Here is a 22095-nt window from a genome sequence, read left to right on the forward strand (position 1 = left end):
AAGTCAGTTAAGAACACATTATGTTTTTACAGTGCCTACCCCTCCCCTAACCCAGACAACGCTGGCCAATTGTGTACCGCCCTATGGGACTCCCGATCACAGCCGTTTGTGATACAGCCCGGGATTGAACCAGGGTCTGTAGTGATGCCTCTAGCACTGAGATTCAGTGCCTAAGACCGCTGCGCCACTCGGGACCACAAAATATATAGTACACTACTTTAGACCAGAGACCATTCCCCCTATATAGTACACTACTTTAGACCAGAGACCATTCCCCCTATATAGTGAACTACTTTAGACCAAAGACCATTCACCCTATATTGTACACTACTTTAGACCAGAGACCATTCCCCCTATATTGTACACTACTTTAGACCAGAGACCATTCCCCCTATATTGTACACTACTTTAGACCAGAGACCATTCCCCCTATATTGTACACTACTTTAGACCAGAGACCATTCCCCCTATATTGTACACTACTTGACCATTCTTCTGGTCAAAATGTGTGCACTATATGGGGAATAGGGTGCCATTTGGGACACTAGATTGGACAGTGGTATGTCTATTAGCTAACATAAGTAGCTAGGTCACTAATATTTAAATGACATGGCTAAATGTTGTTAGCCTGGGTGCTAGTCTGATTTAACTCCTTATGGAATTGTCATGCTGTTTGGCTTGACAATGGAGTAGGCAAAATAACAACAGATCTGGGACCAGGCTAATATTTATAGCAAAGGTACCAAAAACGAACTCAAGGTTTCAGCTTTGTTGCTTTCATCTGTGTTTCGACTTTTGAGAACATGCAAGGTTGATGGTGAGTGTTTTACGAACTGAAAGAGCTAATTGTTGCCCCCAAATGGGTATTGATGGTTACAAACGTCAATCAATAATGAAAGGTTGTTTCTGTAAGCACATTGGTCAACTTGACCATTCTTCAAACTCCGATTGGCTCTTCAAAAAGCGCCTAGGATGATTGGTCGAAGCTGAACTGTCAATCAAGAATCCCCCTGCCCTGGTCAATAGGACCTACGTTCGAGTCAGTAAACCAGTAAGATTTGTGTCTATATTCTTCACCGCCTCCTTCGCAATCACCGATTGGTTACTTTAGGAGGGAAGACTGCTAGAACGTTTGATGCCCACCTTCTGCGCCCTCCCCGCATTTCGCCTTTCTCATCTTCCCGGTTCTGCGCAACTCTGCTCGGCCTAACTACCTGTCCAAACCCCCCGTGTGTGTCTGTGTATTTCCCCAAGAGAGCAAGCAGCATGTCGGACTACGGCTCACCCGGGGCCGGAGCGGGCGCTGGAGGCAAAAAAGATGCTTTCGCGGACGCCGTGCAGCGAGCCAGACAGGTAAGGTCGGAGTAAGGATCTAGCGAGACTGGGGCACTGAACCAAGCCAGTCTGTTGTGTGCGCTAGCTACGATGCTAGGCTAACTAGCTAGCTTGCAACGAGGCCGTCGATGGGTTACTCGAATCGATGGGACCGACCGGCTTGGTGTGTGGGTGAAATCAAAATGCGAAAAACCTAGAATTGAACATCATGTTAGTGTACGCATGTGTGGATTTGTTTTTAATATTAGCTAACGTTAAACTTTCGAGTTAGGTACCACTACAAGGTTTACGCTACCTTGAGTGCTACTGTTAGCTGGTTAGGCTAGCTAATAGTGTTCTCGGCGTGCGTGGCGATGCTTTCCTTGTTCTATCTAGTTACGCTAGCAGCTAGCCAACAAGCATAAAACACCGATTTCTAGCGTAACGTAACTAGTTAGCAAACAATAACGTTACCGTTAGGTGTCTGGATAGCAAGCTAACTAATGTTGGTGATCACAAAAAGCCCTCAATTTATATTCCGGTAGACCTACCATTTAGTGAGTAGTTAACTAGTTAGTCATCAATCATTTAACGTAGTTAGCGTTAGCCTTAAGTTTGGTAACTAGCTAGCGTCAGTAGACTATCATAAACTTAAGGTCGTAGCTAGCTAGTTCAATAACGTTAGCTAATGATGTAGACGTTTCCACATGGAACCTGCGATGCAAACTTTTCCAAAACAGTCAAATTGTCGGCCAGTGTTTCAGAATAGCTAACTTGCATAGCTAGTGGGACACAAACACGCTCTATCTAGTGTTAACGTTAGCTACTGCGGACATGTCTGTGATACGAATTAGGCCAGTATCTCCAGGCGAGATCCTCTTATCCCAGTCTGGCGGCTACCTGAACTAACCCCGGGCGTAGAAAATAACTACTAGGGCTGCTTCTCAAATGGCACCACAGTGCTCTGGTCAGAAGGAGTCCATTATAGGGAGTATAGAGTGCTGTTTGGGATCCAACCCAGCTATTGTGTAATAAAGGGATGCGGGAGGGTACATGGTTTGTGTAGAGAAGATATACTTGGGCAGTTACAGATCTAGGATCAGGTTACCAGCTCCAGTTTCAAACCCGGGGAAGATTATAAAAAACGTATCTTGGGCCAACTTCATTCTCCTTAGGAGCTCACACAATGCATTTGAATGGGATACTTGTTTTACCCAAGTCTTGGCCATATACCTCATGCTGTGTGTGTTCCCTAGATTGCAGCTAAGATCGGAGGAGATGCTGGACCTCCAAGTAACAATGGAGGAGGAGGAGAGGGCTTCCCGTTCCAAACACTGAAACGTTCTCTGGAGGATGGAGGTAGGAGACCAGGGGAGGGCAACACATGGAGTAATACACAGAGGAAACCCGAGACAGTGGGGAGCACATATACACTATGTACACACAGAGGATCATGTTTCTGGAGCCTTACTTCGGGTGGTATTGAGGTTGATGTTTTTCCTGTTTTATCAGACCAACCAGATGCCAAGAAGATGTCTTCCCAAGGGGACAGAGACTCAGCCACTGCTTTGTGTACGTATACCGAACAGACAATCTCTTGTCTCTGCCTATCCTCTCACATTCATCAGTTGCTTTCTATTGGTTGGTAATACATTACTCTTCCCTGTAGCTATCGGAGCTCAGCTCGCTGCCCTGTCTCAGCAAAGGTATTAATAGAAGGCCATTTTTTCCCTTTTTGGCTGTCTTGTATATTTTGCAGTGTTTGATTCCCAGGTGTTTTGGGCTTGTTATGAAGGTTAAGCATTCATTCCTACTTTCTCTCCTTTCTCCCTCTTTTCTCTTCAGTGTCAGACCCTCCACTATGACAGAGGAGTACAGAGTGCCAGACGGCATGGTCGGACTCAGTGAGTACACACACAGTATCGCTTGGTCTCACACAGAGAAGCTGTTCACACATACTATGATAAAATGACCTCACGGCTTGTTTCTCCACAGTCATTGGTCGAGGGGGCGAGCAGATCAACAAGATCCAGCAGGACTCGGGCTGCAAGGTCCAGATCGCTCCAGGTGAGCAACTAGGTGCTCACATCTCTTTTTATATACTACCTCTACTATCTCAGCATGCAGCCCAGATGGCACCCTATTCCCTATATAGTGCACTACCTTTGACCGGAGCGACAGCCATTATTATGACAGATAAATTGCACTGCGTTGGGTTTAGCGCTCAACAAAGGCATTTTGCTGTCCTTGTGCACGTGACATTAAAACGTGAAACTATACGGCACTGCTTTTGACCAGGACCGTGAGCAAATATAGTGCCCTACTTTGGACAAGAGCAATGACCTTTAAGGGCACTACTCTAGGCCAGCGCCCTGGTCAATAATAGAGCATTACATTTGACCGGAGCATATGCCTTTATAGTGCACTACTGTTCGTGCACTACTTTTGACCAGGGCCCATAGGGCTCTGTTAGTGCACTTTGTAACTAATAGGGTGCCAATTGGGATGCGTTTGTAGTGTGCCAGTGAGACAGATGTTTGTTGTTGATGTACTTATTGATGTTTACTTGTTGTTTGTGTTTCAGACAGTGGTGGCATGCCAGAGAGGAGCGTCTCCCTCACAGGAAACCCTGACGCCATCGCGTAAGGCATTTACACTAAGTCTGTGTCCCCATAGGGCTCTGGTCTAAAGTAGTGCACTACATAGGGAATAGGGCTCTGGTATAAAGTAGTGCACTACATGGGGAATAGGGCTCTGGTATAAAGTAGTGCACTACATGGGGAATAGGGCTCTGGTATAAAGTAGTGCACTACATAGGGAATAGGGCTCTGGTCTAAAGTAGTGCACTACATAGGGAATAGGGCTCTGGTCTAAAGTAGTGCACTACATAGGGAATAGGGCTCTGGTCTAATTTAGTGCACTATATAGGGAATAGGGCTCTGGTCTAAAGTAGTGCACTACATAGGGAATAGGGCTCTGGTCTAATTTAGTGCACTATATAGGGAATAGGGTGCCGTTTGGAAGTATCCCTTGTAGCTGTGTGGCACGTTTAGGGTTCGATAGTTTTTCCTGGTCGTTTGATCTCAATTGGACAAACCTCTGGGCACTGGCATAGGGGCTATGTTAAGAAGTATATCTGATCATGACACAAATCTTTCGAACTACTTCCCTCCCCGTCTCTGCGTTTCCTCCTCTTCAGGAAAGCCAAGATGTTTCTGGATGAGATTGTATCTCGGGGGCGGGGTGCTCCTTCCTCTGCTTTCCACGAGTCGACCAATGGGCAGAGTGGCTCCATGCAGGAGATGATGATCCCAGCTGGCAAGGCCGGCCTAATCATCGGCAAGGGAGGAGAGACCATCAAACAACTACAGGTTAGACTACACACAAGGGAGGAGAGACCATCAAACAACTGCAGGTTAGACCACACACAAGGGAGGAGAGACCATCAAACAACTACAGGTTAGACTACACACAAGGGAGGAGAGACCATCAAACAACTGCAGGTTAGACCACACACAAGGGAGGAGAGACCATCAAACAACTACAGGTTAGACCACACACAAGGGAGGAGAGACCATCAAACAACTACAGGTTAGACTACACACAAGGGAGGAGAGACCATCAAACAACTGCAGGTTAGACCACACACAAGGGAGGAGAGACCATCAAACAACTACAGGTTAGACCACACACAAGGGAGGAGAGACCATCAAACAACTACAGGTTAGACTACACACAAGGGAGGAGAGACCATCAAACAACTACAGGTTAGACCACACACAAGGGAGGACAGAATATCAAACAACTACAGGTTAGACCACACACAAGGGAGGAGAGACCATCAAACAACTGCAGGTTAGACCACACACAAGGGAGGAGAGACCATCAAACAACTACAGGTTAGACTACACACAAGGCAGGAGAGACCATCAAACAACTACAGGTTAGACCACACACAAGGGAGGACAGAATATCAAACAACTACAGGTTAGACCACACACAAGGGAGGAGAGACCATCAAACAACTGCAGGTTAGACCACACACAAGGGAGGACAGAATATCAAACAACTACAGGTTAGACCACACACAAGGGAGGAGAGACCATCAAACTACAGGTTACAGAAACAGTGTCCTGTCCAGGGGGTGTACTGGTACATCAAGCTGCCTCACCTTACAGACACTGTGTCCTGTCCAGGGGGTGTACTGGTACATCAAGCTGACCCACCTTACAAAAACGATGTCCTGTCCAGGGGGTGTACTGGTACATCAAGCTGTCCCACCTTACAGACACGGTGTCCTGTCCAGGGGGTGTACTGGTACATCAAGCTGTCCCACCTTACAGAAACGGTGTCCTGTCCAGGGGGTGTACTGGTACATCAAGCTGTCCCACCTTACAGACACGGTGTCCTGTCCAGGGTGTGTACTGGTACATCAAGCTGTCCCACCTTACAGAAACGGTGTCCTGTCCAGGGGGTGTACTGGTACATCAAGCTGCCTCACCTTACAGAAACGGTGTCCTGTCCAGGGGGTGTACTGGTACATCAAATATCTGTACAGGAGAAAGAATCAGAACACAGCTACTAATATAATGGGAGGGAAGTACTAGGAAACCAACACTATACATAAGTCATGTCTGCTAGATGGAGATAGATGGATATATATATATCTCTCTCTTCCCTGTAGGAGCGTGCTGGAGTAAAGATGATCCTCATCCAAGATGGTTCCCAGCCGCCCAACATGGACAAACCCCTGCGCATCATCGGAGACCCCTACAAAGTACAGGTAAACGCCCCTGCTGCACGTACTGCGTACACCACGCGCCCCTGCTGCACGTACTGCGTACACCACACGCCCCTGCTGCACATACTGCGTACACCACACGCCCCTGCTGCACATACTGCGTACACCACACGCCCCTGCTGCACATACTGCGTACACCACACGCCCCTGCTGCACGTACTGCGTACACCACACGTACTGCGTACACCACACGCCCCTGCTGCACGTACTGCGTACACCACACGCCCCTGCTGCACGTACTGCGTACACCACACGCCCCTGCTGCACGTACTGCGTACACCACACGCCCCTGCTGCACGTACTGCGTACACCACACGTACTGCGTACACCACACGCCCCTGCTGCACGTACTGCGTACACCACGCGCCCCTGCTGCACGTACTGCGTACACCACGCGCCCCTGCTGCACGTACTGCGTACACCACGCGCCCCTGCTGCACGTACTGCGTACACCACGCGCCCCCTGCTGCACGTACTGCGTACACCACGCGCCCCCTGCTGCACGCACTGCGTACCTGGATATGGGGCTGGTTATGTCTGACTTGATCCATATCTGTCTCTTTCCCTCTCTCTCTGCAGCAAGCCAAGGAGCTGGTGAATGAGATTCTGAGAGAGAGGGATCACGCTGGCTTTGGAGACAGAAACAATTTTGGCAACCAAATGGGGGGAGGAGGAGGAGGAGGTGGTGGCGGAGGAGGAGGCATGGATGTGAGTAGGATCTTTGTTTATGAGATGGATTGAACTTGATTCTAGTTGGAACTGTGTTTGACAGCGTTGTGGAGGTCAAACTCACCCAGGTGCTTCACTCTGTGTTCACTCCACCTGTTCCCTTCCCTAACACCATGGCACAGGGAAGGCAGCCTTGAGGGGTTCAACCCATAGAATTAGATGGACTAGAACGTTAAATAGAACGTCTGACAGTGGGTAATGTATTGAAATGGCTGACTAGCATAGTGGGTAATGTTTTGAAATGGCTGACTAGCATAGTGGGTAATGTTTTGAAATGGCTGACTAGCATAGTAGGTAATGTATTGAAATGTCTGACTGGGATGGTAAGTAATGTTTCATGGTGTGATTGAAGACTGTACATTATGCGTTTGGTTTTAGAAGGAAGTACATTATGCGTTTGGTTTTAGAAGGATGCCCGTTCTACTCGTTCTAAGTCCATGATTAAACGTTCTAGAGTTCCAGTCGGTAGAATGACTGTGGCGTTGCAGCCCCGTTTAGTAACGACCCTCAACTAGAACTCTGCTGAAGATCTTTGCATCATCAGTATCGTGTGTTTCAGTTTGGCCAGATGCCTTTTCCTCATTATGGTGTCTCTTCATTGGCCAGGTGCCGGTGCCCCGCCACTCTGTGGGAGTTGTGATTGGTCGAAGTGGAGAGATGATCAAGAAGATCCAGGCAGACGCTGGAGTTAGGATACAGTTCAAACCAGGTGAGGATCACACTACTTCCTGCTACGGAAAACTGCCATCTGTTCTTGTTCAGCTAGCCCCTGTATCTCCCCTTTAAACCCTGCTTCAGTTGTTATAATCACTATGGTAACTCTCTCCCTCTTTTTGTTCTCTCTCCCTCCCTCCCCCCCCTCTCTCTGTCAGATGAAGGTACATGATGTATAAGACTCAAACCCACACCTACAACAGATTTAAATCATTTCTATCATAGGAAACATTAGTATTTTATCATGGAATGTTTTTACACGTGATCATAGGTCCAGGAGAAACAAACTGAACTCAGACCTCCTGGCATGTGTTAGTACCACATTTAAATCAATCACTTGACTGTGGAGCGAACCTGGGGCATGTTCAGTATGGCCCCACTATAAGAAAACGGTTTGCAACTGGAAACTCCAGTCTGTTGTTATTGGACAAGTCCAGGTAGCGCCTTCCCGTTTTGACCCTGCTTCAGTTGAGTGTTATGATCAGTATGGTAACTCTCCCTCTTTGTCCCCTCCCCCCCTCTCTCTCTCCCTCTGTCAGATGAAGGTACAGGACTGTATATGAAACTCAGACACCACACACACACTTATACACACAGCAGATTGAAGTGTTTCTATCGGGTCAGAAAGGGCATGTTAGTTAACCTCATCTTAGAGGTGCCAATCTGTTATGGGACAAGTCCAGGTAGCAACTTCCTGTCTTGACCCTGCTTCAGCTGAGTGTTGTGAACAGTATGGTAACGCTCTCCTTCTTTTTCCCCCTCACTCCCTTCCCCCTCTCTCCCCCTCAATCCCTTCCCCCTCTGTCAGATGAAGGTACAGGACCGTATAAGAGAAACATTTTGACTGGAACCTTCTATTGGTTGAAACGATGATCATTATGATGACCCTCTTTCGCTCGATCTGTCTTTCTTTCGCGCGATCTGTGCTTCCTTCCATCTTTCTCTCGTTCTTTCGATCGCTCTCTCCCCTCTCGCTGCCTCCCTCCTCCCCTACCCCTGCTCTCCCTTCCCCCTCCTCCCCTCCTCTCTCTCTCTCTAGATGACGGTGCAGGTCCTGATAAGATAGCCCACATCATGGGCCCTCCGGACCGCTGTGAGCACGCTGCCTCCATCATCAACGAGCTGCTGCAGAGCATCAGAGTCAGGGAGGACGGAGGACAGGGGGTATGTACACTACCCACTGCAGGCTTACACATGGGAGGCTGCAGGGGTTCAAAGGGGTTACACATGGGAGGCTGCAGGGGTTCAAAGGGGTTACACATGGGAGGCTGCAGGGGTTCAAAGGGGTTACACATGGGAGGCTGCAGGGGTTCAAAGGGGTTACACATGGGAGGCTGCAGGGGTTCAAAGGGGTTACACATGGGAGGCTGCGGGGGTTCAAAGGGGTTACACATGGGAGGCTGCAGGGGGTACACATGGGAGGCTGCGGGGGTACACATGGGAGGCTGCGGGGGGTCAAAGGGGTTACACATGGGAGGCTGCAGGGGGTACTTGTGAAGGGAAGTGGTACTAGATGGCAGGGGGGGACACCGAGTTAAATATAAGATGGTGCAGGGGTATGGACAGGAGATTTTCTGGTCTTGAGAAGGAGAGATGTCTTGAAGGACATAACTGAAATGTCTACAGTGCCTTGCAAAAGTATTCACCCCCCCCCTGGCATTTTTTCTGTTTTGTTGCATTACAACCTGGAATTTTATTTGTATTTCATGTAATGGACATACACAAAATAGTCCAAATTGTTGAAGTGAAATTTAAAAAAATAACTTATTAAAAACTGAAAAGTAGTGATTGCATATGTATTCACCCCCTTTGCTATGAAGCCCCTAAATAAGATCTGGTGCAACTAATTACCTTCAGAAGTCACATAATTAAAGTTCACCTGTGTGCAATCTAAGTGTCGGATGCTTCCCACCCGAAGCTGCTCAGAACAGTTTGTGCAATATTCTGACATTTTGTGACAATTTTGGTGTTCGGAATCATATTCTTTTCTTTCGGCTGTTTGCGCACCAACGCAAGCTGAAGTTCAGCGTTCGACATCACTTCCCTTCGTTAGTCAACAGTAGAGATTCTTCACTTCCCTTCATTAGTCAACAGTAGAGATTCTTCACTTCCCTTCGTTAGTCAACAGTAGAGATTCTTCACTTCCCTTCGTGTGTCAACAGTAGAGATTCTTCACTTCCCTTCGTGTGTCAACAGTAGAGATTCTTCACTTCCCTTCGTGTGTCAACAGTAGAGATTCTTCACTTCCCTTCGTGTGTCAACAGTAGAGATTCTTCACTTCCCTTCGTGTGTCAACAGTAGAGATTCTTCACTTCCCTTCGTGTGTCAACAGTAGAGATTCTTCACTTCCCTTCGTGTGTCAACAGTAGAGATTCTTCACTTCCCTTCGTGTGTCAACAGTAGAGATTCTTCACTTCCCTTCGTGTGTCAACAGTAGAGATTCTTCACTTCTTTGTGTGTCAACAGTAGAGATTCTTCACTTCCCTTCGTGTGTCAACAGTAGAGATTCTTCACTTCCCTTCGTGTGTCAACAGTAGAGATTCTTCACTTCCCTTTGTGTGTCAACAGTAGAGATTCTTCACTTCCCTTCGTGTGTCAACAGTAGAGATTCTTCACTTCCCTTCGTGTGTCAACAGTAGAGATTCTTCACTTCCCTTCGTGTGTCAACAGTAGAGATTCTTCACTTCCCTTCGTGTGTCAACAGTAGAGATTCTTCACTTCCCTTCGTGTGTCAACAGTAGAGATTCTTCACTTCCCTTCGTGTGTCAACAGTAGAGATTCTTCACTTCTTTGTGTGTCAACAGTAGAGATTCTTCACTTCCCTTCGTGTGTCAACAGTAGAGATTCTTCACTTCCCTTCGTGTGTCAACAGTAGAGATTCTTCACTTCCCTTCGTGTGTCAACAGTAGAGATTCTTCACTTAAGTGTTGTCATTCAACGATAGACTACTCGTTTTCGTGCACATTTTTTCACTTGCAAAATACCACACCAAACATCTTAGTTGGATGCAACTCAAATCTGCTCTGCGTAAATGTCAATTTTAATGGCACATTTTTTTGAGTGCTTAGATTTATATCAGACTATTTTGAGGAAGTGTATAATAGCTACGGAGCTTCCAAATGGACAAATAGTACTACTGGCCCTTGTGTTTTTCAAGCGAAGGTCTTTAAAAGGTCCTATGCGCGTGCGGATGTAACCAATGTGATATGGCTAGTTAGTTAGCGGTGGTGCGCGTTAATAGCATTTCAATTGGTGATGTCACTCGCTCTGAGACCTTGAAGTAGTTGTTCCCCTTGCTCTGCCGCCGCGGCTTTTGTGGCGCGATGGCTAACGATGCTTCGAGGGTGGCTGTTGTCGATGTGTGCAGAGGGTCCCTAGTTCGAGCCCAGGTAGGGGCGAGGAGAGGGACGGAAGCTATACTGTTACACGGATGCCTTTAACTGTGTCTCCCTCTATCTTCTCCAGGGTCCTCCAGGTCCACCTGGCACGGGGGGGATGCCTCAGGGTGGCCATGGCAGGGGGCGAGGCCAGGGCAACTGGGGCGGTCCTCCGGGAGGTGAGGTTACCTTCTCTATCCCCGCCCACAAATGCGGCCTGGTGATTGGTCGGGGTGGCGAGAACGTCAAGGCCATCAACCAGCAGACGGGGGCTTTCGTGGAGATCTCGCGTCAGCCGCCGCCCAACGGTGACCCCAACTTCAAACTGTTCATCATCAGGGGGTCCCCTCAACAGATAGATCATGCCAAGCAGCTCATAGAGGACAAGATCGAGGTACGAGAGACACGTGTCAACACACCCAGTGTATCATTTAATAGTCCCACATAAAGTGTAAATGGAATGAATGGTTTCCCCTCTGCCCCTCTAGGCTCCTCTGTGTCCTCTAGGGGGTGGTCCTGGTGGACCTGGTCCTGCTGGTCCAATGGGCCCCTACAACCCCAACCCTTACAACCCAGGGCCTGGTGGCCCCGGAGGACCCCCGCAGTAAGTATGCACACCTACAACCCCCAACCTTGATAATGCAGGGCCCCCACACACACACACACACAGTAGATACAGCACCTACTGGACATGAAGGACCAGGGTCCCTGTCCCAGGCTAGTGCTACTGAACATGAAGGACCAGGTTCCCTGTCCCAGGCTAGTGCTATAGCACCTACTGGACATGAAGGACCAGGTTCCCTGTCCCAGGCTAGTGCTATAGCACCTACTGGACATGAAGGACCAGGTTCCCTGTCCCAGGCTAGTGCTATAGCACCTACTGGACATGAAGGACCAGGTTCCCTGTCCCAGGCTAGTGCTATAGCACCTACTGGACATGAAGGACCAGGTTCCCTGTCCCAGGCTAGTGCTATAGCACCTACTGGACATGAAGGACCAGGTTCCCTGTCCCAGGCTAGTGCTATAGCACCTACTGGACATGAAGGACCAGGTTCCCTGTCCCAGGCTAGTGCTACTGGACTTGAAGGACCAGGTTCCCTGTCCCAGGCTAGTGCTACTGGACTTGAAGGACCAGGTTCCCTGTCCCAGGCTAGTGCTACTGGACTTGAAGGACCAGGTTCCCTGTCCCAGGCTAGTGCTACTGGACATGAAGGACCAGGTTCCCTGTCCCAGGCTAGTGCTACTGGACATGAAGGACCAGGTTCCCTGTCCCAGGCTAGTGCTATAGCACCTACTGGACATGAAGGACCAGGTTCCCTGTCCCAGGCTAGTGCTATAGCACCTACTGGACATGAAGGACCAGGTACCCTGTCCCAGGCTAGTGCTATAGCACCTACTGGACATGAAGGACCAGGTTCCCTGTCCCAGGCTAGTGCTATAGCACCTACTAGACATGAAGGACCAGGTTCCCTGTCCCAGGCTAGTGCTATAGCACCTACTGGACATGAAGGACCAGGTTCCCTGTCCCAGGCTAGTGCTACTGGACATGAAGGACCAGGTTCCCTGTCCCGGGCTAGTGCTACTGGACTTGAAGGACCAGGTTCCCTGTCCCAGGCTAGTGCTACTGGACATGAAGGACCAGGTTCCCTGTCCCAGGCTAGTGCTATAGCACCTACTGGACATGAAGGACCAGGTTCCCTGTCCCAGGCTAGTGCTAGTTTGCATCGCTACTGTTCGTTATACATCCATGCACATAAAAGAAAGGGGTCTAGCTCTGATCCCCCTTTGCTGTTGAGGGATTTTTATGGCTCAAAATGTTTGATTTGTAACACCGTTTGTCTCATGTGTAATTTGTATGTGATTCATGTTTCTTCCTCTGAATAAAACAAGGCCACATGTTAGTTAAAGCCAATGGGTGTGATGCGTTTTGGTGTGTTTGACTTAGATATGAAGTGTCTAATCGTTCTCCACTCTCTCTCCAGTGGCGGCCCCCCAGGTGGTCATGGTTACGGGGCCCCTCAGGGCTGGGGCAACACCTTCCAGCAGTGGCAGGCCCCTGGAGGGCCACACGACCCCAGTGAGTAGACACGGCTTCAAATACACTGGTCTGGAACTCCATCAGGCACTTTCCCCCCTCTGGTCAATCAATTTTTCCCTGGCCTCAACACTCTTTCACCTTCTCGTTTCCTCTTATACCTTACCCTCTTCCTCCCTTTCAACCCTCTTTCTCTAATCTTTCCCCTCCCAGATAAGGCAGCGGCAGACCCCAATGCAGCGTGGGCAGCCTACTATGCGCAGTACTACCAGCAGCAGCCAGGGGGCGCCATGCCGGGACAGGCCCCCAACGCCCCAGCAGCCGCCCCAGTCCAGGCAGACCCCTCCCAGGCAGCCCAGACCCCTGGAGGCCAGCCAGACTACACCAAGGCCTGGGAGGAGTATTACAAGAAGATGGGCATGGGTAAGATCATCGCCATGGTTATGATCATCGCCGTGGTTATATTGACTTTACAATGACATGTCCTATAGTGCAATAATCAATAACAATATATCACTAGAAACAAAACACACAAGAAATGATAGCGGATACATTTAGTAAAAATAAACTACTAGATAATCACAGTTGGGTCGGCGCTTGCAAAACGCCGGCCATCTTGATCCAGAAGATCCTATAGTACTGTCCCGTCTCCAGACAGTTCAGGAGATCCTGTGTGTTACTAGAAAAGGACTGAAAGGCCTTCACACTGTATAGAGTCCTTATACATGCCACCTTTTTAATGGACACTTTTCATCCAGAAGATGTCAGATTTATTTCTATACAGCAGAATTGTGATTAAACAAATACTATTTTCTTGTCCAAGATGTTGATCTTAAAATCTGATCCACTTTCCCTCCGTCTCTCTCCTCAGCCCAGCCCGGTGGAGGTGCTGCTGCAGCGGCGCCGGCTGCAGCTGTAGCCGGGGGAGGAGCCGGAGGACAGCAGGACTACAGTGCAGCCTGGGCTGAGTACTACAGGCAGCAGGCGGCCTTCTACGGCCCTGGAGGGGCTCCGGGACAGGCTGCCACCCCTCAGCAAGGACAACAGGTAACACACACACCCACCCCTCAGCCAGGACAACAGGTAACACACACACCCACCCCTCAGCCAGGACAACACGTCACACACACACACCCACCCCTCAGCCAGGACAACAGGTAACACACACACCCACCCCTCAGCCAGGACAACACGTCACACACACACCCACCCCTCAGCCAGGACAACAGGTAACACACACACCCACCCTTCAGCCAGGACAACACGTCACACACACACCCACCCCTCAGCCAGGACAACAGGTAACACACACACCCACCCTTCAGCCAGGACAACACGTCACACACACACCCACCCCTCAGCCAGGACAACAGGTAACACACACACCCACCCCTCAGCCAGGACAACACGTCACACACACACCCACCCCTCAGCCAGGACAACACGTCACACACACACCCACCCCTCAGCCAGGACAACAGGTAACACACACACCCACCCCTCAGCCAGGACAACAGGTAACACACACACCCACCCCTCAGCCAGGACAACAGGTAACACACACACCCACCCCTCAGCCAGGACAACAGGTAACACACACACCCACCCCTCAGCCAGGACAACAGGTAACACACACACCCACCCCTCAGCAAGGACAACAGGTAACACACACACCCACCCCTCAGCCAGGACAACAGGTAACACACACACCCACCCCTCAGCCAGGACAACACGTCACACACACACCCACCCCTCAGCCAGGACAACAGGTAACACACACACCCACCCCTCAGCCAGGACAACACGTCACACACACACACCCACCCCTCAGCCAGGACAACAGGTAACACACACACCCACCCTTCAGCCAGGACAACACGTCACACACACACCCACCCCTCAGCCAGGACAACAGGTAACACACACACCCACCCTTCAGCCAGGACAACACGTCACACACACACCCACCCCTCAGCCAGGACAACAGGTAACACACACACCCACCCTTCAGCCAGGACAACACGTCACACACACACCCACCCCTCAGCCAGGACAACAGGTAACACACACACCCACCCCTCAGCCAGGACAACACGTCACACACACACCCACCCCTCAGCCAGGACAACACGTCACACACACACCCACCCCTCAGCCAGGACAACAGGTAACACACACACCCACCCCTCAGCCAGGACAACAGGTAACACACACACCCACCCCTCAGCCAGGACAACACGTCACACACACACCCACCCCTCAGCCAGGACAACAGGTAACACACACACCCACCCCTCAGCCAGGACAACACGTCACACACACACACCCACCCCTCAGCCAGGACAACAGGTAACACACACACCCACCCTTCAGCCAGGACAACATGTCACACACACACCCACCCCTCAGCCAGGACAACAGGTAACACACACACCCACCCTTCAGCCAGGACAACACGTCACACACACACCCACCCCTCAGCCAGGATAACAGGTAACACACACACCCACCCTTCAGCCAGGACAACACGTCACACACACACCCACCCCTCAGCCAGGACAACAGGTAACACACACACCCACCCCTCAGCCAGGACAACACGTCACACACACACCCACCCCTCAGCCAGGACAACACGTCACACACACACCCACCCCTCAGCCAGGACAACAGGTAACACACACACCCACCCCTCAGCCAGGACAACAGGTAACACACACACCCACCCCTCAGCCAGGACAACAGGTAACACACACACCCACCCCTCAGCCAGGACAACAGGTCACACACACACCCACCCCTCAGCCAGGACAACACGTCACACACACACCCACCCTTCAGCCAGGACAACAGGTAACACACACACCCACCCCTCAGCCAGGACAACACGTCACACACACACCCACCCCTCAGCCAGGACAACACGTCACACACACACCCACCCCTCAGCCAGGACAACACGTCACACACACACCCACCCCTCAGCCAGGACAACAGGTAACACACACACCCACCCCTCAGCCAGGACAACAGGTAACACACACACCCACCCCTCAGCCAGGACAACAGGTCACACACACACCCACCCCTCAGCCAGGACAACAGGTCACACACACACCCACCCCTCAGCCAGGACAACAGGTCACACACACACCCACCCCTCAGCCAGGACAACACGTAACACACACACCCACCCCTCAGCCAGGACAACAGGTAACACACACACCCACCCCTCAGCCAGGACAACACGTCACACACACACCCACCCCTCAGCCAGGACAACAGGTAACACACACACCCACCCCTCAGCCAGGACAACACGTCACACACACACCCACCCCTCAGCCAGGACAACACGTCACACACACACCCACCCCTCAGCCAGGACAACACGTCACACACACACCCACCCCTCAGCCAGGACAACACGTCACACACACACCCACCCCTCAGCCAGGACAACAGGTCACACACACACACACACCCCTCAGCCAGGACAACACGTCACACACACACACACCCCTCAGCCAGGACAACAGGTAACACACACACCCACCCCTCAGCCAGGACAACAGGTAACACACACACCCACCCCTCAGCCAGGACAACAGGTAACACACACACCCACCCCTCAGCCAGGACAACAGGTAACACACACACCCACCCCTCAGCCAGGACAACAGGTAACACACACACCCACCCCTCAGCCAGGACAACAGGTAACACACACACCCACCCTTCAGCCAGGACAACAGGTAACACACACACCCACCCCTCAGCCAGGACAACACGTCACACACACACCCACCCCTCAGCCAGGACAACACGTCACACACACACCCACCCCTCAGCCAGGACAACAGGTAACACACACACCCACCCCTCAGCCAGGACAACAGGTAACACACACACCCACCCCTCAGCCAGGACAACACGTCACACACACACCCACCCTTCAGCCAGGACAACAGGTAACACACACACCCACCCCTCAGCCAGGACAACAGGTAACACACACACCCACCCCTCAGCCAGGACAACAGGTAACACACACACCCACCCTTCAGCCAGGACAACAGGTAACACACACACCCACCCTTCAGCCAGGACAACAGGTAACACACACACCCACCCCTCAGCCAGGACAACACGTCACACACACACCCACCCCTCAGCCAGGACAACACGTCACACACACACCCACCCCTCAGCCAGGACAACAGGTAACACACACACCCACCCCTCAGCCAGGACAACAGGTCACACACACACCCACCCCTCAGCCAGGACAACAGGTCACACACACACCCACCCCTCAGCCAGGACAACAGGTCACACACACACCCACCCCTCAGCCAGGACAACAGGTAACACACACACCCACCCCTCAGCCAGGACAACAGGTAACACACACACCCACCCCTCAGCCAGGACAACAGGTAACACACACAACACACCCACCCCTCAGCCAGGACAACAGGTCACACACACACCCACCCCTCAGCCAGGACAACAGGTCACACACACACCCACCCTTCAGCCAGGACAACAGGTCACACACACACCCACCCCTCAGCCAGGACAACACGTCACACACACACCCACCCCTCAGCCAGGACAACACGTCACACACACACCCACCCCTCAGCCAGGACAACACGTCACACACACACCCACCCCTCAGCCAGGACAACAGGTCACACACACACCCACCCCTCAGCCAGGACAACAGGTCACACACACACCCACCCCTCAGCCAGGACAACAGGTCACACACACACACCCCTCAGCCAGGACAACACGTCACACACACACACACACACCCCTCAGCCAGGACAACACGTCACACACACACACACACACCCCTCAGCCAGGACAACACGTCACACACACACACACACACCCCTCAGCCAGGACAACACGTCACACACACACACACACACCCCTCAGCCAGGACAACACGTCACACACACACACACCCACCCCTCAGCCAGGACAACACGTCACACACACACACACCCACCCCTCAGCCAGGACAACACGTCACACACACACCCACCCCTCAGCCAGGACAACACGTCACAGAAATCTGGGAACACTGGACAGTTACTTTAACTTCTCTCTACACTCTCATTCTCTCTATGCCAGGCCCAGTGAACCAAATCCAGCCAGTCTCCAGCCTGTCAGACGCATGGACCGGGAGGACTGTCTCTTCACTGCAGCAGCAGACACATCCCATCCAGCTCTCTGGACTTTTTAAATGTTTTCTTCTGGGTTTAAGTCGTAATTCAAAAAATGTCTAGTTTTGACGGAAGCAAAACCTTAATTCCCTCCCTCAAATACACTCCCAGTACCCCTCCCTCTTATCCCAGTACCCCTTCTCCCTTCCCCTAAAAATTCCCCTTGTTTTTTTTTTCTTTCTTTTTTACAAAAACTGAAAAATAACAAATTCTACGATTTTTGCTGATGAAATGATTGAACAACTTGGTAGGGTTGTTTTTCCTTTATGTTCCCCTGTCCTCACCCTGCACCCCTACAGTATCTGCCTGTCCTCACCCTGCATCCCAACCCCTAGTGTCTGAGGAGGTGAAGGGGAAGAAAGGAAGATAGTAAAGAGCTCCGGCTCATAGGCCTAGCTAATACCCATCTGTAAAATACATGGACTCGCACTTCTCTCATTTGTTTGTTTTTCCTGAGGAATAAACTGTCGTCTAGCAGTACTTTGGAGTATAACTACTAATATTCAGCATCAGTTTGTAAAAACGAGTTTTTTTGCAAGCAAAAGGATATTTTTTTGCTTTTTAGGCTTATTTTCATTTTTAATTAACGTCTAGTTCAGTTAAAACATTCCCTGTGTTGATGATGTAGCAGCATCCCCCCCCCCCCCCCCCCCCCACTTATAATTTTACTTAGTTCATATTTTTCAGTAACTAAAGGGTTGGCCTGGGTTTGTGTGTGACTGACTGTGTGTACAAGCGCCTGTTTCTAAGGATGCTTGCTACAGTGTGTGCCTGCCTGTTATGTTGGTTATTTTGGCACAGTTTGTGTCCCCAAGGCCCCCCGTCCCCTTGCTGACTTCAGATCAGATTGCTGCATCATCAGATGGGATGCCTTTTATTTTATTTTTCCTCGTGTTCCAAGAAGTCGTGTTATATGTTGTATGCTGTTTTTTTTGTTTTTTTTTACTTTTTACTGCTTGTTTTTAAAAACTTCACAATAAAAATAAGTATTGAGATATTTGGTGGATTGTGTGTTTTGTTGCACATAGTTTTAAATTCAAGTCAGAGGTAAGACTAAAGTATTAGTTTCAGCAAGAACACTGCTATACTTATGTTCACTACAAACTTAATTTGTGACAAAAACAATCATATTGTTCACCCTGTAACCAATCACATGCCGAGAGATTTGTTTTACGTTCATATATTCCAATCGGACTGCTCCCACGATGATCGAGAACCAATGGGAAGGCCATGGGTCGAGATGGTAGGCAGGGCGTAGTGAACACTACGGCGGAAAATGGCGCCCAGCTCGAAAACCGAAAAGGACGGTAACAAACAAACGCAGAGAAAACACAAAGAACATGTCGTCAAGCTTCTGAACCGTGGAAAGGTATGCAACGAACTTGACAAGATAATGGCACAAGCATGGCTTTGACGAATAATGAGAAGTCGCAGGTTCAATGTCTCGATAGTGCAAGACCCTGCGGATGCTAGCTAGTTAACGCGTTTCTAAGCACCAACTTGCTGTACGTTAGCTAGCAGGCTGACTCGTTAGCAAACCACCTTTGGCCAAAACCTAGCTACAATCCATGATAACTAAGTTAACAGACTGGTTGCTGTATTGTGTGAGGGAATGTTGCTAGCTAGTTAACCGTCTATCCCAAGCCACTTGGCTAGTTAACGTTTGTTGAACCGAGCAGTAAGCCAGCTAGCGCACGTTAACTGTTTATTTCGCCTTCACTAACGCAACAAGCCAATTGACTAGTTTTGCATTTGTAGTCGCCGCTGGCCATTTCAGATCACTATGCACGGCATGCCTCTGTTGCAATGTTTTTCAATTCTGGTCTTGGGGACTGCTGGCCTTTTGTTTCAGCTAACGTTAAAGGTGATGCTGATCAGCTAGTTAAATCAGGTGTTAATGTTGATTTAAAACAAAACCATGCAGTGTACACCCTAGAGACCTGGATGAAAGAACACTGGTGGGTGTGTAGGTAGTAGAGTGGTCAAGACTGGTTTCCTGGACTCAGACCAAGCCTCGTCCGAGTGCTGTAGGTATCAAGCATCTCAGAGTTGGTGCTGATCTAGGATCTGAGGTACCTCCTGTCCAAGTAATCTTACTCGTAATCTGAAAGGCAAAACTGATCCTAAATCTGCTCAACTACTCTGAGATGGTTTTACATACGACCCCCTGGACTAACAAGCTGTTTCAATGGAGGTTCTTTATTGGGTACGTTGACCACTTTTCACTAACTTTCCACGTCCTCTCTCCTATAGTTGTCGGGCCAGTATTCTCAGCGCTTGTTCAGGAAACTACCACCGCGTGTCTGTGTTCCCCTGAAGAACATAGTCAGCGAGGAGTTCCTCAGAGCAGGGTGAGTGTTTGTGAAAGAGTGAGTATGTCTTTCTACAATGTAGAAAATAGTGAACATGACAAAAACCCTTGAATGAGTAGGTGTGTCCTAACTTTTCACAGGTACTGTGTATATACCGTTTTTATTTTGACTGTTTTCTACATTGTATAATAGTGAAGACATCAAAACTATGAAATGACATATGGAATCATGTACTAACCAAAAAAGTGAAAAACAAATATTTGAGATTCGTCAAAGTAGCCACCTTTTGCTTGGTGACAGCTTTGCACACTCTTGGCATTCTCTCAACCAGCTTCATGAGGTAGTCACCTGGAATGCTTTCCCAACAGTCTTGAAGGAGTTCCCACATATGCTTAGCACTTGTTGGATGCTTTTCCTTCGCTCTGCCATCCAACTCATCCCAAACCATCTCAATTGGGTTGAGGTTGGGTGATTGTGGAGGCCAGGTCATCTGATGCAGCACTCCATCATTTTCCTTCTTGGTCAAATAGCCCTTACACAGGCTGGAGGTGTGTTTTGGGTCATTGTCCTGTTGAAGAACAAATAATAGTCCCACTAAGTGCAAACCAGATGGGATAATGTATATCTGCAGAATGCTGTGGTAGCCCTGCTAGTTAAGTGTGCCTTGAATTCTAAATAAATCACACAGTGTCACCAGCAAAGCACCATCACACCACCACCTCTATGTTTCACAGTGGGAACCACACATATGGAGAACATCCGTTCACCTCACCCGACACGGCGATTGTAACCAAAAATCTCAAATTTAGACTCATCAGACCAAAGGACAGATTTCCACCGGTCTAATGTACATTACTCGTGTTTCTTGGCACAAGCAAGTCTCTTCTTCTTATTGGTGTCCTTTAGTAGTGTTTTCTTTGCAGCAATTCGACCATGAAGGTTTGATTCATGCAGTCTCCTCTGAACAGTTGATGTTGAGATGTGTCTGTTACTTGAACTCTGTGAAGCATTTATTTGGACTGCAATTTCTGAGGCTGGTAACTCTCTATTGAACTTATTCTCTGCATCAGAGGTAATTCTGGGTCTTCCATTCCTGTGGTGGTCCTCATGAGAACCAGTTTCATCATAGTGCTTGATGGTTTTTGTGACTGCACTTGAAGAAATGTTCAAGTTCTTATTTTTCTGGATTGACTGACCTTCATGTCTTAAAGTAATGAAGAACTGTTGTTTCTCTTTGCTTATTTGAGCTGTTCTTGCCATAATATGGACTTGTTATTTTACCAAATAGGGCTATCTTCTGTATACCTCCCATACCTTGTCACAACACAACTGATTGGCTCAAACGCATTAAGAAGGAAAGAAATTCCACAAAATAACTTTTAACAAGGTACATCTGTTAATTTTGGTTACTACATTATTCCATATGTGTTATTTCATAGCTTTGATGTCTTCACTATTATTCTACAATGTAGAAAATAGTAAAAAATAAAGAAAAACCCTTGAATGAGTAGGTGTCCAAACTTTTGACTGTTACTGTGTGTGTATATGTATATACACTACCGTTCAAAAGTTT

General features: G+C 49.5%; 2 protein-coding genes across 7 annotated transcripts in view; both read left to right on the top strand.

Moving 5' to 3' along the window:
• The first annotated feature begins 1087 nt into the window (after positions 1–1087).
• Positions 1088–19207, top strand: LOC120017742 (KH-type splicing regulatory protein). 5 transcript variants are annotated; one of them, XM_038960702.1, is made up of 20 exons: positions 1088–1353; positions 2571–2673; positions 2827–2886; positions 2984–3020; positions 3160–3218; positions 3310–3393; positions 3899–3956; positions 4514–4685; positions 5999–6097; positions 6695–6823; positions 7451–7553; positions 7717–7722; positions 8098–8103; positions 8598–8722; positions 11024–11329; positions 11424–11539; positions 12918–13012; positions 13184–13393; positions 13842–14017; positions 18119–19207. In XM_038960702.1, exons 1-20 carry the CDS (start codon positions 1267–1269, stop codon positions 18125–18127), a joined length of 2040 nt encoding a protein of 679 aa, XP_038816630.1. In that variant the 5' UTR covers positions 1088–1266; the 3' UTR covers positions 18128–19207. The 5 variants fall into 5 exon arrangements, with proteins under 5 accessions (XP_038816630.1, XP_038816655.1, XP_038816648.1 ...); XM_038960720.1 differs by having other exon boundaries at positions 1090–1353; positions 3310–3381; XM_038960711.1 differs by lacking the exon at positions 8098–8103 and having other exon boundaries at positions 1092–1353.
• Positions 19208–19483: 276 nt separating this feature from the next.
• dcaf15 (DDB1 and CUL4 associated factor 15) overlaps positions 19484–22095 on the top strand; it is a 32226-nt gene continuing 29614 nt past the window's right edge. For both annotated transcript variants that reach the window (XM_038960748.1, XM_038960756.1), the window contains exons 1-2: positions 19484–19579; positions 20464–20561. In XM_038960748.1, the coding sequence (XP_038816676.1) occupies positions 19487–19579; positions 20464–20561 (191 nt within the window). In that variant the 5' untranslated portion in view covers positions 19484–19486. The remainder of the gene's footprint in view (positions 19580–20463; positions 20562–22095) is intronic.

Source organism: Salvelinus namaycush, chromosome 2 (genome assembly GCF_016432855.1).
Source record: "Salvelinus namaycush isolate Seneca chromosome 2, SaNama_1.0, whole genome shotgun sequence".
NCBI lineage: Eukaryota > Metazoa > Chordata > Actinopteri > Salmoniformes > Salmonidae > Salvelinus > Salvelinus namaycush.